The sequence below is a fragment of the Vanessa cardui genome, chromosome 30 (assembly GCF_905220365.1).
Source record: "Vanessa cardui chromosome 30, ilVanCard2.1, whole genome shotgun sequence".
NCBI classification, from domain to species: domain Eukaryota; kingdom Metazoa; phylum Arthropoda; class Insecta; order Lepidoptera; family Nymphalidae; genus Vanessa; species Vanessa cardui.
Genome location: NC_061152.1, coordinates 1,587,305 through 1,601,375, shown reverse-complemented (window position 1 = coordinate 1,601,375; position 14,071 = coordinate 1,587,305). Strand labels below are relative to the sequence as shown.

At 33.2% G+C, this 14,071-nt stretch overlaps 1 protein-coding gene across 1 annotated transcript; it reads left to right on the top strand.

Moving 5' to 3' along the window:
* Positions 1-561: 561 nt before the first annotated feature.
* On the top strand, positions 562-10,363 carry LOC124542304 (inactive peptidyl-prolyl cis-trans isomerase shutdown-like). Its single transcript, XM_047120271.1, has 6 exons — positions 562-713; positions 1,985-2,101; positions 3,598-3,746; positions 5,170-5,285; positions 6,013-6,215; positions 9,174-10,363. The coding sequence occupies exons 1-6, from the start codon at positions 661-663 to the stop codon at positions 9,919-9,921; spliced, it is 1,386 nt and encodes a 461-aa protein (XP_046976227.1). The 5' UTR covers positions 562-660; the 3' UTR covers positions 9,922-10,363.
* The last annotated feature ends 3,708 nt before the right edge of the window (positions 10,364-14,071 follow it).

Genomic DNA, 14,071 nt, shown 5'->3' with positions numbered 1-14,071 from the left:
TTATTCTGATGTATAATTAATTTCATACAAAACGTTCAGTAGTTTTTTCGTGAAAGAGTAATAAACACCCTTCACATTTACAATATTAGTAGGATAGAATATGATCCGAATAGTAGGATGTATTATTAAATTTTTTCTGATGGCATGAGATTTAAAATGTTAGGAAAATTAACTGGTACAATAAAAAAAAAACCAAAACTGAAGGGAAATCTTCATTTATATGCCATTACATTATTCGGTTTTCGAGTAAAAGAGTAGAGTAGCAAAGCAAATAAATAAAATAAATGTATTCGTTTTAAAATTTAATATTACAAAAAATATTTGGAGAATTCTGGAATTCTTAGTTTACAACTAAATATTTTGGTACCATTACTTATTTCGTTAAATGAAAATTGTTCAAAAAGTATTCAAGAAAATAAAACAGTTAAAAAGAAACTACATAATGAGACGACTGAAAGTGATATACGCCAATAATTATAATTCCACTCGATATAAGTTTTTTTTCAGGGCCCCAATAATACTACATCCATAGCTATGATATTAAATTTAAAAAAACTAGTGCCGTTGACAGCTTACAAATATAAATTTTCGTGTTTTTTAATATTTTGTTAGCCGATAACCTAAAGAAATATTATTTTACGACTTAATATAATATCAAATATGGAAGAAGTTTTTAAAGATCCCGTGCAACTTTCTTCAGGAGTAAAATTGAAGTTAGTATCATATCATATCTGTTAGTTAATATTTTATTTGTACTGAAACTGTTTAATTTGCGAATAACTTAATATGTAATAATTTGTAATCTGCAAAGCGATACAAAACTAACTATTACTTGAAAAAGATAAATATTAATTAAAAAAAAAAAAAAACGATAAAACACTAAAATCACATTTATAATAAAAATAAATAACACCATTTTTTTATTTCTGGAGGTATTTTACAAGAACAATAAATATAATGCCAAGATGAGAGAGGCTGTGCTTATACAATCGCTTTTTTTTTAAAAGAAAATATAAACTTAAACCTAACAATTTAATGAAGATAACTATATATACCTGTAAATATTTATATATTCATATTTATAAATTTGTTCCTTTATTCTGAATATAGTAATGATTACTATGGATATTGTAAATTTGCACAACATTGTTGTAGTTCACTAGCACCTAGGCTCTATAACAAACTTATTACTAAATATAAAACAAAGAACTTGTCTAACTTTCAAATTAAAAAAATAATTAAAGAATGGCTTACAGTCTTTGATTATAAGGAAACTGAGCAGTTGTTGACTTAAGACTAATGTAATTTAGAGAGCTGAAAAAAACACAAATAATTGTTGCATATATACACATATTACTAAATACACATCATAGCACACAACATTATACAGACATACACTTACACACGCACATGCCCAAATAATAGTAACTATTATTTTAATTCACTACTTAGATTGGTAAATAATTTCTTTTGTGTTTTTGATTTTTATTATTATTTTTTTACTTTTTTTTATATTTTCCATTTACATTTACTTTTATAATAAGAAACAATTTGTAACCTAACATCTGGGAAGGAACTGACTTCCAAAACACAGCGAAAGCTAGTTTGGAATTCAGGGCTGGCATTAAATAATGTAAAAAAAACTTGTGTGTGAAATAAATAAATAAATAAAATAAAAATGTATATTTTATAGTCGTTAACAGTCCCAACTTTCCCTTGCATACTCATAATATACATCTCTGCTAACAATAATATTGTGCAACTACTTAAAAAAAAGCTTAAAGCTTAATGTTAGTACTCTGTCAATATACTTATAAATTATACATAAACACTTCGTTCATTAGTGAAAATATATAATAACTTTTTGGTAGTTTTTGATTTTATGGTCTACAGACAGTGGATCAACTCTACTGTATATTATGTAGTATTATAACATAAAAATACTGTCAAGTGCCAATTAATGACATAAATTGTTTGTTTTCAGAGATTTAATAAGCGGTAACTCGGAATTTCACATAGATATGGATTTCAAGAAACCAAATACAAGTTTGATGAGTAATTGCGATGATGACCTCTGCCCTGACATTGGAGACAGCGATAGGTAAGATATATTTAGTTATTCGAGAATATTTGTATTATTGAAATGTATTTATCGAGTTATTTATTAGTGTGTAAATATTTGTATGTATGTTTATGAGCACACTTACCAAGATTACATTTAAAAAGACTGAGATATGACAGACATTTCGTCAGGAAGAAATGGCTCTTTTACCAAAGCTTGTACGATTAAACCCTTTCTTTAAGAAAAAAAAAAGTAAGCCAGCCTGTAAATTTCCTACTTAAGGAGAGAGTTTCGGTTTGGTGGAATGCACATGTGGCAGAATTTCGATGAAATTAGACACATGCAGGTTTCCTCACGATGTTTTCCTTCACCGCCGAGCACGAGATGAATTATAAACACAAATCAAGCACATATATATAGTGGTGCTTGCCTGTGTTTGAACCCGCAATCATCGGTTAAGATGCACGCGTTCTAACCACTGGGCCATCTCAGCTCTTTTGTTTTCTTTTAAGACCTAATATTTCTGTGTATTATATTTACGACATACCATAAAGTTAACATTGACATATATTGCTGATTTGACCTTTGCACTGTATTGTATAATTACTTGGATCGTTGAATGGGATTCTCTTAAGTTTAGTTCAAGAACTAACTGGATATGTTCCTTGTACTGGTAGATCTTGCTAACTCATCCTTCAAACTGAAACAGCATCATACGAAGTATTGATGTTTTGGGGTTATACACACATCAGAATATCTGATGAGTGTTATCTACCCTCCTTTCCTATTAGCCTTCTTTTTAATGTTACAGTAATCTGTCTGTGTGAAAGAGATGAAGCGAATGTAAAATCCGTTTTATTAAAGTGATAGATGGCATATGTGATAGGAGGCTCACCTGATGGAAAGTAACTGACCCATGGACATTTGCAACACTGGGGGGCTTGCAGGTGCCAGAAGCTTGGTGCTTGAAGGTTCCACCTTTAAGAAAAGAGCATACTACTTCCGTCATCATCTACATCCTACTTAAGTCGTATCGGTTCGGTTTATAAAACCGCCGGCGAAAACTGGTTCCACAGAGTGGTTGTGTGAGACAGAAAATGTTTTAAAAATTTCTGTTGTGGATTTTATCTACATAACTTACTTGGTGGTAGGGCATTGTGCAAGCCCGTCTGGGTAGGTACCACCCACTCATCAGTTATTCTACCGCCAAATAACTGTACTCAGTGTTGTTGTGTTCCGGTTTGAAGGGTGAGTCAGTGTAACTACAAGCACAAGGGACATAACATCTCAGTTCCAAATATTGGTGGCACATTGACGATGTAAGGAATAGTTATATATTTCTTACAGCGTCATTGTCTATGGGTCCACTTACCATCAGGTGGCCCATATGCTCGTTCGCCAATCTATACCGTAAAAAAAAATAACATTAGTTTCATCTCTTTCTCACATATCGTAGAATTTTAAGTTAAACAAAGACAGGGAAATCCAACTGTCCCTTCAAATCAAGGCAATCAGCAAAATTTATAACCCTACAGTGAAACTGAAGATGCATTCAAGAATATAGAGAAATCTACTGAAAAACAAATGCTCTCCTGCCCGGAGTATCATTCGTTCAGCGATCTCTCCTCAAAGATGGTCGATTGTATATCGTCTGGTGACGTCAAAATGCTCATAATTGAAGAAGGTATGTTAATTTTAATGTTCTACTTTTGGTACATTATGAAATCCTGCACAGAGTCAGTAACTCTTTTGTGGGGCAATGTATACGGTTTTACAACAGGATCCCAGAAAGCGTTCAAAATGCCTCTGTTGCCAAATTTAAAAAAAATATTAAAAATCGCTTGTGTGCAAAAGGTTACTATACAATTAATGAGTTTATGATCGATACCACACCTTAGGAATAAAACGATCGCCTCCTGGCCATTTAATTTTATTTAAATTGTTTATATAATACTTATGACAAAAAAATAAACACGCGAATTTCTATCGCCGGTTCTTCTCAGGTCAGGGTATTTTCTCTTCCGAACCGGTGGTACTGTTTCAATTGACTATCAATAAGAGAGTGCAGTACTTCTATATTAAATAAAGCAATTTGAGTTTGGGTTTGAGTTTGGTCAGAGCGTCTGTGACGTCACAACTAAAGGGCTAAGCATGTTCTCCCTTTGAGGAGGTTTGGAGCAATGCAAACGATGCTCCAATGTGGGTTTGTGGATTGGAGAATTTCGTTGAAATTAGTCACATGCAAGTTTCCTCCAAGATGGTTTCCTTCACCGCCGAGCACAAGGTGATAATAACAATAAAAAATGATAAAACAAAAAAAACACAAATTAAGCACGTGAATATTCAGTGGTGCTTGCAGTAGGGTTTGAACTCGCAATCATCGGTTAAGATGCAGGCGTTCTGATCAGGCCATCTCGGCTCTTATTTCCATTTTAATATACTGTATAGTGTTAATGTAAACAACATTACGAGATGAATGTGATGAGTATGAATGAATAGTACATTATTTTGATCTATCTCGTAGGGTTCAGCCAGCGTTTACAATGTCAGCGCAAAAAATGTGTTTATTTACGTCAGGCACCTCTTAAATTATCAGATTCTCTGATATATTGTGCGTGTATTATACATATAAAAATCTATTAAAATAAACTCCATCAAAATCGGGATAGCAGTTTGAGAGTTTATTGTACAGACCTGAGTGAGATCTAATTAAAGACAATGACATTTAGGCATAGACAACAACAAACTTTACTAATGGGTATATTTCAACAACAACAGCCTGTAAATTCCCACTGCTGGGCTAAAGGCCTCCTTCTCCCTTTGAGGAGAAGGTTTTTTTGAACATATTCCACCACGCTGTTCCAATGCGGGTTGGTGGAATGCACATGCGGCAGAATTTCTATGAAATTTGTCACATGCAGGTTTCCTCACGATGTTTACCTTCACCGCTGAGCACGAGATGAATTATAAAGACAAATTAAGCACATGAAACAGCGGTGCTTGCCTGGGTTTGAACCCGCAATCATCGGTTAAGATGCACGCGTTTCTGGGCGTTCCACTGGCCATCTCGACTCAATATGGTTATATTTGTGGGTTTTTTCATACAGGCAATGGTCCGCTGGTACCAGTAGACGCGATGGTGACCATCCACTATGCAGCGTATTTTGAAAAAGCGAAGATCCCTTTCGATTCTACTCTTACGATGAATGGTGGTGCCCCATTGGTAAGTATATGACAGTTGAAAGGAGGTTCCATATCGAGAAACGCTAGAGAATCTTGGTGAAGATCCTTCCCAGCCAAATGGTTGAATTAGTCATCCAATTAAACGTCTAGCCACTTAATTAAATGGCGCTGTTTGATCGACGGTCTTAATGATACTTGGTTAATTTCTTCCGTTCATAAAATACTGTTATTTGCTCTGACTCTCCTCCTTGTAAAATTGGTTAAAAAAGTCCGACTCCAAATGATCCATAACTTAAAAGCTCTGTTACTGAGATATTGACAAATATATATATATATATATACATACAGGGTTATTGGTAACTCGACGTATATCCGTTAGGCGGTGATAGGGGTGACTATTTGCAATAATTTAAACCCCCATATGCATGGCGCAAAAGTGAACCGTTTTTGAGGTATCACGTTTTTTAGCTATTTTCAAAATTTGTTTTTTTTTAAAAAGTATCAATTAAAATATAAATATGAGACAACATCACATACATTACTCTGACCCCAATGTGAGTAGCTAACGCACTTGTGTTGTGGAAGATCAGAAGTAACGACGGCACAAACACCCAGACCCGAGACGACATAGAAAACTAATTAACTTTTTCTAAACCGACTCGGCCGGGGATCGAACCCGAGACCTCGGTGTACACACGACACGGATATCGTCAAAATAAGGTAGACGGTGGAAAATTGTATTGTATTTGATTTTTTTTTTAATTTAGCGCATGCGACTAGGCAAAGGACGGTTCCTGCCGGGCCTTGAAATCGGCCTGACTTGTATAAAAGGACCGAAGGCAAGGTTCCTTCTGCTGCTGCAGCCGAGGATGGCGTGGGGTCCCCAAGGTGCTCCGCCCAGGATTAGACCGGAGCCCGCGCTGTTTGTTATCTCATTGTACGACGTTGATGACGTACAGGCTATATCAAGGTGAGTTCCCAACAAACATTTGAAAGGTCGCCACAACGTGCCACCAGTAACTTTTGGTTCTATAAGCTGGTCGCAGTTACGCCGCTATAACGTCGACATCACCAAGAAAAGGCCCATTTTATACGACTTAGTGTCCTATAAGAGTCATGTAGCGGTCGCATAAGTTACTTTTTGGTCGCATAGTGGTCGCATAGTGGTCGTATAGACGTCGTGCGGCAGACTTATAGTGTTTATTATCGCTGCTTTACGACATTTGATCGAATAGCAGTATCCAACACGCTTCTTATCTGACTATATTTGTTGTCAAATTGACTGGATAAAATATTAATTGTAAATTGAATTTGAAAGCTGTCACGAACAAACTTCATTGATATTGAACATTATTTTTATTTATTCATCAATGTGTTTACTTCGAAACTCAAGTTCAAGGAATATTGATCTGATGGGAAATTAATTTGATCGAGTATAATGCGCTAGTTTTAACTATGTAATGAACGGGCTAGTGTAATTAATTAAATAAATAATATTTTATTGAGATTTTTTAAAGTAAGTTATAAAAATTACCTTTACACGACTTAAAGTGCAGGAAAAGACTTTTATACAACTTCTAAACGACGTTTCAATTTATGTCATTATTGGATTTGTAAATATTCCGCCATAGAAAACGAAATTAGAGTTCAGTTTAGTATTTGTCAAGTATTTAAAACCTTGATATTTTATATAACTATTGAGTATTTATTGGTTCAGCTTCGATAAAAAAAATGATACGTGATATAATAGATCAGATTTTATGCGCATTTATTAAGCGACTTAAAAAAAAGGAGTGTTCTCAATTCGACCGGTATATATTTATGCTTTTTCGCCTATTACTTCGCCATTTATGAACCGATTTTGATTATTTTTTTTTTGTTAGAAAGAAGATACTCCTGGAATGCAGAAATCGAGGGGAACCCTCGAATTTTATAAGCACATGTACCGTGTTTTACATAATTTCTGAAGTTATAGTGGCGTCTGCTTCTGGCAATCATAATATTATACTGCTTAGCTGATGATGGAAGGTATAAGTCCTCAATTACTAGGAGTTAGGAAATAGTTCTATATGGATTTATACTCCTCTTCGTAGCTTTTATGAAGAGAAGTACAGATTCACTAAACATTTCTTTTGTTATGTTATTTTTTGGTATATCATGCTCCAGAAGTGGTCCCATAAAAATTTTATTGAAATAGGTTCAGCGCTTTTTGAAAAAATCAACAAATAACCATTTGTGACATAAGGACTTTTAATTTCTTTTTTGAGAAAATAACACTAAAAAGAGTAAAATAAAATATTTTTTAGAAAAAATATTTTATTTATTAGAAAAAATATTTTATTTATACTATCACGAAGTATATCATTTTCATGGGCTTCATTTGTGCTATCATAATCGGAACTATCACTAATACACAATCTAGCTTTCTTCCCCACTCCCCGTTCAAAATCAACCGCCTTTTGTTTTCCTCGTGCCAGGCAGTTACCAGCAGTACCAGCTTGGCACACCACGCTACGAGAGGCAGTGACGGGAGTCCCACAATACGGTGTCTATAACCGAATCAATAATCATACTAATAAATGTTATTTGAAATAAAAAAAAAAGTATTTAAAAATCAAAACCGTACTAAATATTATTATTTCAACTAAAATTATATAAGTATATTTAAAAAATCATGACAACTGTTATAGAACAGAGCAAGAAGAAGAGAATGCACTTTCTGCGCTTCGATTAATTTACGTTGCTCAGAACTCTCTAAATTTTGTACGGAACCATCTCCAATTGATCGACAGGTAACTTGTCGCATACTTATATTCGATATTAATACAATTGGAGTTAAGAAATGATGCATAATATTTTTTAACTTTCCTCTTAAAGTGGCCACTTTTTACATATTTGCCCAGATTTTTCTATCCATTTCAACTATGTAATATTATTTTTACAAAGATGCAAATGAATGGTGTTGTATGTAATATTTAGTGTATTTTAAAACTCTTATAGTGATATTGACTTAAATTCGTATAGGAGTTTTATAAGTCACTCTAATACGACTATAGGCGGTATAAAGGTCGCAAAGACGTTTCTACTGCCACAGCGCTAGTTACACGACTAAATACCGTGTAGTAGTCGTATAAAACAGTCGTATAGACGTTTCTACGACGTTTTTACACGACTATAAGTCGAATAAACTATAGGCGGCACTAAGTCGAATAAAAGAATGAAACGACTTCTATACAACGCTTATACAATTATTAGTTGCGTAATTTCTTCTTATACGGCTAAAATGTTTGTTGGGTTATTCTCTATATCATTAGTAAGATGAGAGGATTTTGTATCTTTGAGACCATAGAGGTCAGTTAAGCCGAGATGGCCCAGTGGTCAGAACGCGAGCATCTTAACCGATGATTACGGGTTCATGTGCTTGATTTGTGTTTATAATTCATCTTGTGGTCTGTGAAGGAAAACATCGTGAGGAAACCTGCATGTGTCTAATTTCATCGAAATTCTGCCACATGTGTATTCCAGAAAGCCGCATTGGAACAGCGTGGAGGAATATGGTCCAAACCTTCTCCTCAAAAGTAGAGGAGGCCTTAGCTAAACAGTGAGAAATTTACAGGATGTTGTTGTAAGTTATAGTAAATCGTGAATAAAGTCACGGGAACAGTTAGTGTAATAATATGTTGCTGGGTTTGTGTAGAGGATAATGAAAGTCACTGACTGGTTCACGATTTATCAACGAGACGGTACAATTATACAGACTGTGACACTTGATAGACACTCTGTCTTACATATGCAATGCTTCGACTTTTATACATGATATATGCCAAAGAATATGAGATACACAGATGTGAAAAATTCTAGTCATAGAATATGAAACTTTAGACTGTTTACTTTAATACCTATGCGCATTTGTGATTTTTATGACCAGGTTCAACGATCTGCCATCGCAGGAGCAAAAGAAATACGAGGTTACGATGAAAACTGTGAAATCTCTTCACAATTACTCGAAAGATTTGTTTTCGAAGAAGAAATACTTGAAAGCAGTCAAAAACTACCAACAATCAATCTCCATACTAAATATTTCACAGCCAGAGAATGATCTGGAAAGAGAAGAAATAAATAAATTAAAAGTCAATGCTTACACAAACTTAGCTGTGTGTTATTATAAGTTAAATAAACCCAAACACGTTCTTAATATGTGTTCGTGCTTAGAATATATAGTAGATGTAGATAAACATTGTAAAATCTTGTATTATTACGCTCGAGGTAACGAAATGTTGGGTAAGTATGAGGATGCAGTCAAATATTACAAAAGAGCGCTAAAATTGCAACCGAAAAACAAAGAAATAGGTGAGGCGCTTGCAAATCTAGATAAATATAACTTAAAGTCAGCTGATCAGGAAAGGGATCTCTGGCAGAATGCGTTCAAGTGTTCGTCTGCTAAAAAAAAAGTTGTCTATGACGTCGATGACAGTTTTAGAAATGGCGTAAATGACATGTGTCAAAATTTGGCGGGAAATGAGGAATATGTCAAATTCGATTTGCCGCCAGGTTTGACGAAGGATGAAGTAGAATGTATTAAAGATTTGAGTTCGAAATTCGAAGGATTAGTCGTTTTAGAGGAGGGGCAGGGGAAAAGGAAAAAGATTTCCGTTGTTAAAAAGTCGAATACGTAATATGTTCCTGTGACATATGAGTTTTTTTCTTTTTTTTTAAGTATAGTCTGTTCCAAACTCAAATATAAGCCGAATAAACAACATTTGACGAGATATCATTGGTCGAGCTTGATTAATCTGTGATATGCATGGGTGGACCGGTTCTCGGAAGTTAAGAAGTAAAATTAAAGTGTTATTCAGTTAAGACGCTGCAGGATATTTGTTACCTATTTGTATTCGATATTTTTAACCTTTATTTCTTCTCTGTGATGGTAGGTTCCTGTAACTTCGTTACCGTCTATTTCCATCCACACAAAGTTAAAATATATATCGATAATGATTGTATCTTTTTAAGTACTTTTTTTTAAATAGTTTTTGTTTTTTTAATCTATTAGATAATAAGAAAAATGATTATACTCTGTGAGTATGGACGTTGTTTAAGTAAATATATTTTTATAGTTTTGTTTTTGGTTTTTTTTTTTATAATATTTATGGCACATATTATCTTTATTATTCGTATTCGTATAATTAATAGGACCAATTCAGGGAAGTCAAAAGTTTTGAATGTCAAATGGTGTGAAATCCTAGCGGTGGTAGCTTCACTTAACTGTTAAATGACGATTCAAAAGTGCTTGTAAAAGCCCACTTGAATAAAGTATATTTTGATTTTGTTACTAATATTGTCAATGTTAAAGTAACTTGTCTGTGTATCGCTTTCACGACAAAACAACTGAAACGATTTATATGAAATTTGGTAAACATATATTCTAAAGCCTAAGAAAGAACACAAGACAACCGTTTAATTGGAAAAAAAGTGTTATAAATAAAGAGATAATTAATGTAATATTTTAAGTTAATTTACAAATATATTTATATTTTCAACGCGAGCAGAGCCGCGTGCAACAGTTAATTTTATATATTTATATTATGACGCTTTTATACTTCTCTATTTAAAGAAAGGAACTGTCAGCTGTGACATTTGGACGTTTTTGAAATTGGAAGTTTAGTTCAATGATATTCTAATAAACAGATATGTTATATACGTACTAAACATCAGAAAAAGTGTGCCGCGCCGGGGACCGTTTATTTTACATTTCGTTACAAGTAAAAAGGATAGCTTGATAAGAACAATAAGTAAAAGGGATAACTAGATGTTTTAATTACGCAAAACGTATTACTACATAATTATGATGTATTATAACGCATTACTGGCATAATTATGATGAAAACGACTAAAGGCAAACGTCCCAATTAGGACGTTTTCTAGTCTTCACTTTTCGCGTGTTAATAACATATCTGTTTACTAGAACATCATTTGTTTAGTTGTATTTTTTGGAAAGATTAATAGAAATTTTCATATTCCGTGTACCTATATTTATAAATAAAATTTTTAATGAATATAAATAAATAAACAATACATTTTTATAGTAAAATGTTTAAAGTGTGTTCAAGTTAAATCAGGAACATGGAAGTGTGTGAAACATCGAGACCAATTTTTTGACAGTGTTTTTGGCGGGAAACAGGGTTTCGTGTAGACTTCAAAAGTTACAGGCACGTCATTTAAAATTTATGGCTCGATTCTTCATTGAAGTTAAATATCAGTGTTGCAATGTAAATAAATAAGTGTGAGGAATTTTCACTGAAATATTGATTTAAGTAACATATCGGAAGATTCTATACTTGTCCATGTATTTATAGTCAATTTTAGATTATATATTTCTTATTATATTGTAAATAACTCAATTTTAATATGTGTCTTATATATGTGGGCCTGGGGCTTAGAGAAATGTGTTCCCTTGCCACAAAGAGATCTCTATGTTTAAGGTCGCCAAAATTGTATGCCTATTTTATTTAGGATGGATACATGTTGTATTAATATATAAGTAAGTATAAAGTAAAGTACGTGTATACACGTGTGTAAGTAGTTCAAGTATTGTCAAACGCCATATAAAAAAAAATAATTGAATACATTTTTCGAGCAAGGATATTCAAATTTGTTAATATATGGTTCTAAAGGTGTTAAGCATACCATGCATGATACATGCTTACCGGGATACAATGGCACAATAAGCCGGGAAAAATGACAGCTGTCAATGTTACATTACATAGTTAAAGGTGTATGTATAAACAGTCGGGGTAAGAAAAGGTTCGTCACCTTAAGATCTATTTCCGTGTGCTCAGTGTGAGCGATAATCTGCTTACCGATCGAGAATTATTTATACTGACTGACATATTTTGACAATTCAGTAGAAAATATCTAATCTAATTTAAATATGGAATGACTTATGTATTTGCCATTAAAAGGTCTCATTTTGATATAAAACTAGACGTCGTCCAAAGATGTTACACTATTTTGAACCAAGTTATCATACTATGTGGGTTTACGAGTAATTTTATACGCAGTTGTGAGTTTAGTGCTTTAGTTTCAAAAGGTACTAAAGGTTTATGACTTGATAAAGGTTTTCTTACTCTAAGCGCTGCAGTGGGTTTCTGTAAGAAATCATGTAGTATCATACCCATGTTATGTTTAACTGATGTACGGTGATACGCCATTATGACACGTGTGTCATATTTGACATTTCACGTTCGTATTTCGATGAGATACGAGTTTCTTGTTACAGAATAGTATGTAGAAGTAAAAATTGTGTTCGTAGAAAGAAATAAACTATTTGTCCAGTACTGTGTTTTATTTTTCAAACAATTTCAAAAAGGAGGAGGTAATCAATCTTTTTTTAAGCTTGTTACCTTATAAGCTTTCACTGGGTGGACCATTTTGATAATTTAATTTTGGTTGAAAGCTAGTGCTTCCTGTATGGTTTGTTTATTGATAGATATAAGGTATGGTTTTCTTGGCTGACACCGGCTCCAAATATAGCAATAACTATAACTGCATTATATAATCGTAAATCGACTTTTGAGTAGTCTAATACTTTTCATTTTACTTAGGACTAGGAGGACTCGAAAAAATGTGTTGAATACGCAATTATTTTTACTACTTTTTAGTGGATATTCATTTGTTTTAAAATAGTGTTTTATTTGAAGTCGGTTTTTCATTTTGTTAAAATTTTTATTTATTATTAAGTAATTAAAATGTCTTTAAAACATTTGACACATGTTAAATAGGCTATTCATTTTTTAAGTAAGACGTTTTTTTTCTTTTAGGGGTCAAAGAATGCGCAAATTTAAAATTATTTTAAAAAGAGCGCGAAACCGCGTGACTGCCGAGGTACGCTCGGATGCGTACCTTTAGAACCTTCAAATATTATAAATAAATATTTCAAAAAATTGTTACTTACTGAAATGAACCATGCGTGTTTTTTTTTTTCATTAAATTATTAAGTAATAAATATTATATAGAGGGGAAGAGTTCGGGCTGTACTTATTTTTCTTATCATAGGGGCGAGGGTATCAAAAAGTAGTGAAAATAGTCTTACCTAATAAAGGAATAGCCCTTTATACAGTGGCGGATTTACCAATAGGCTAAGTAAGCTGGAGCCTAGGGCGGCAAATTTAGAGGGGCGACAAATTTAGCCCAAATTTGTTATTATCTTACAGAAATAAAAAAAAAACTTATAATTATATGTATGCACATTACGTCCGTAATCCGTATACTCGTCACTACATAGCGGGTTGGAAAAATAATCTAGTAACTGAGTTCGGTATAGTTAGAAGATAAATGTAACAATGATTATGTTCTATTGTTGTTATATTTAGGAAATTATTTACGCAATTTAATGCCATTATTATTATAATTTATGACATTATATAATATTTTGTTAATAACAAATGAAAATAGGTTCGGTAGTTAGCAGAAAATTATTGGAAATTAAATTTTTTTTTCGCCCAAATCAACGGGGAATCATTTGGGAAAGGCGTAGGGTTAAAATAATTTGCGAAATAATAGCTTTATCACAAAAACGCGATGATTAAGTAGATCTATTTTTCTGATCCGCGAGTCCCTCAGTCGTTATCGTATATACTCGATGCGCCGAGTGATATAAAAATAAATAATAAATATGAGACAACATCACATACATTACTCTGATCCCAATGTAAGTAGCTGAAGCACTTGTGTTATGGAAATCAGAAGTAACGACGGTACCACAAAAACCCAGACCCAAGACAACATAGAAAACTAATGGTAATCTACATCGAATCGGCCGGGAATCGA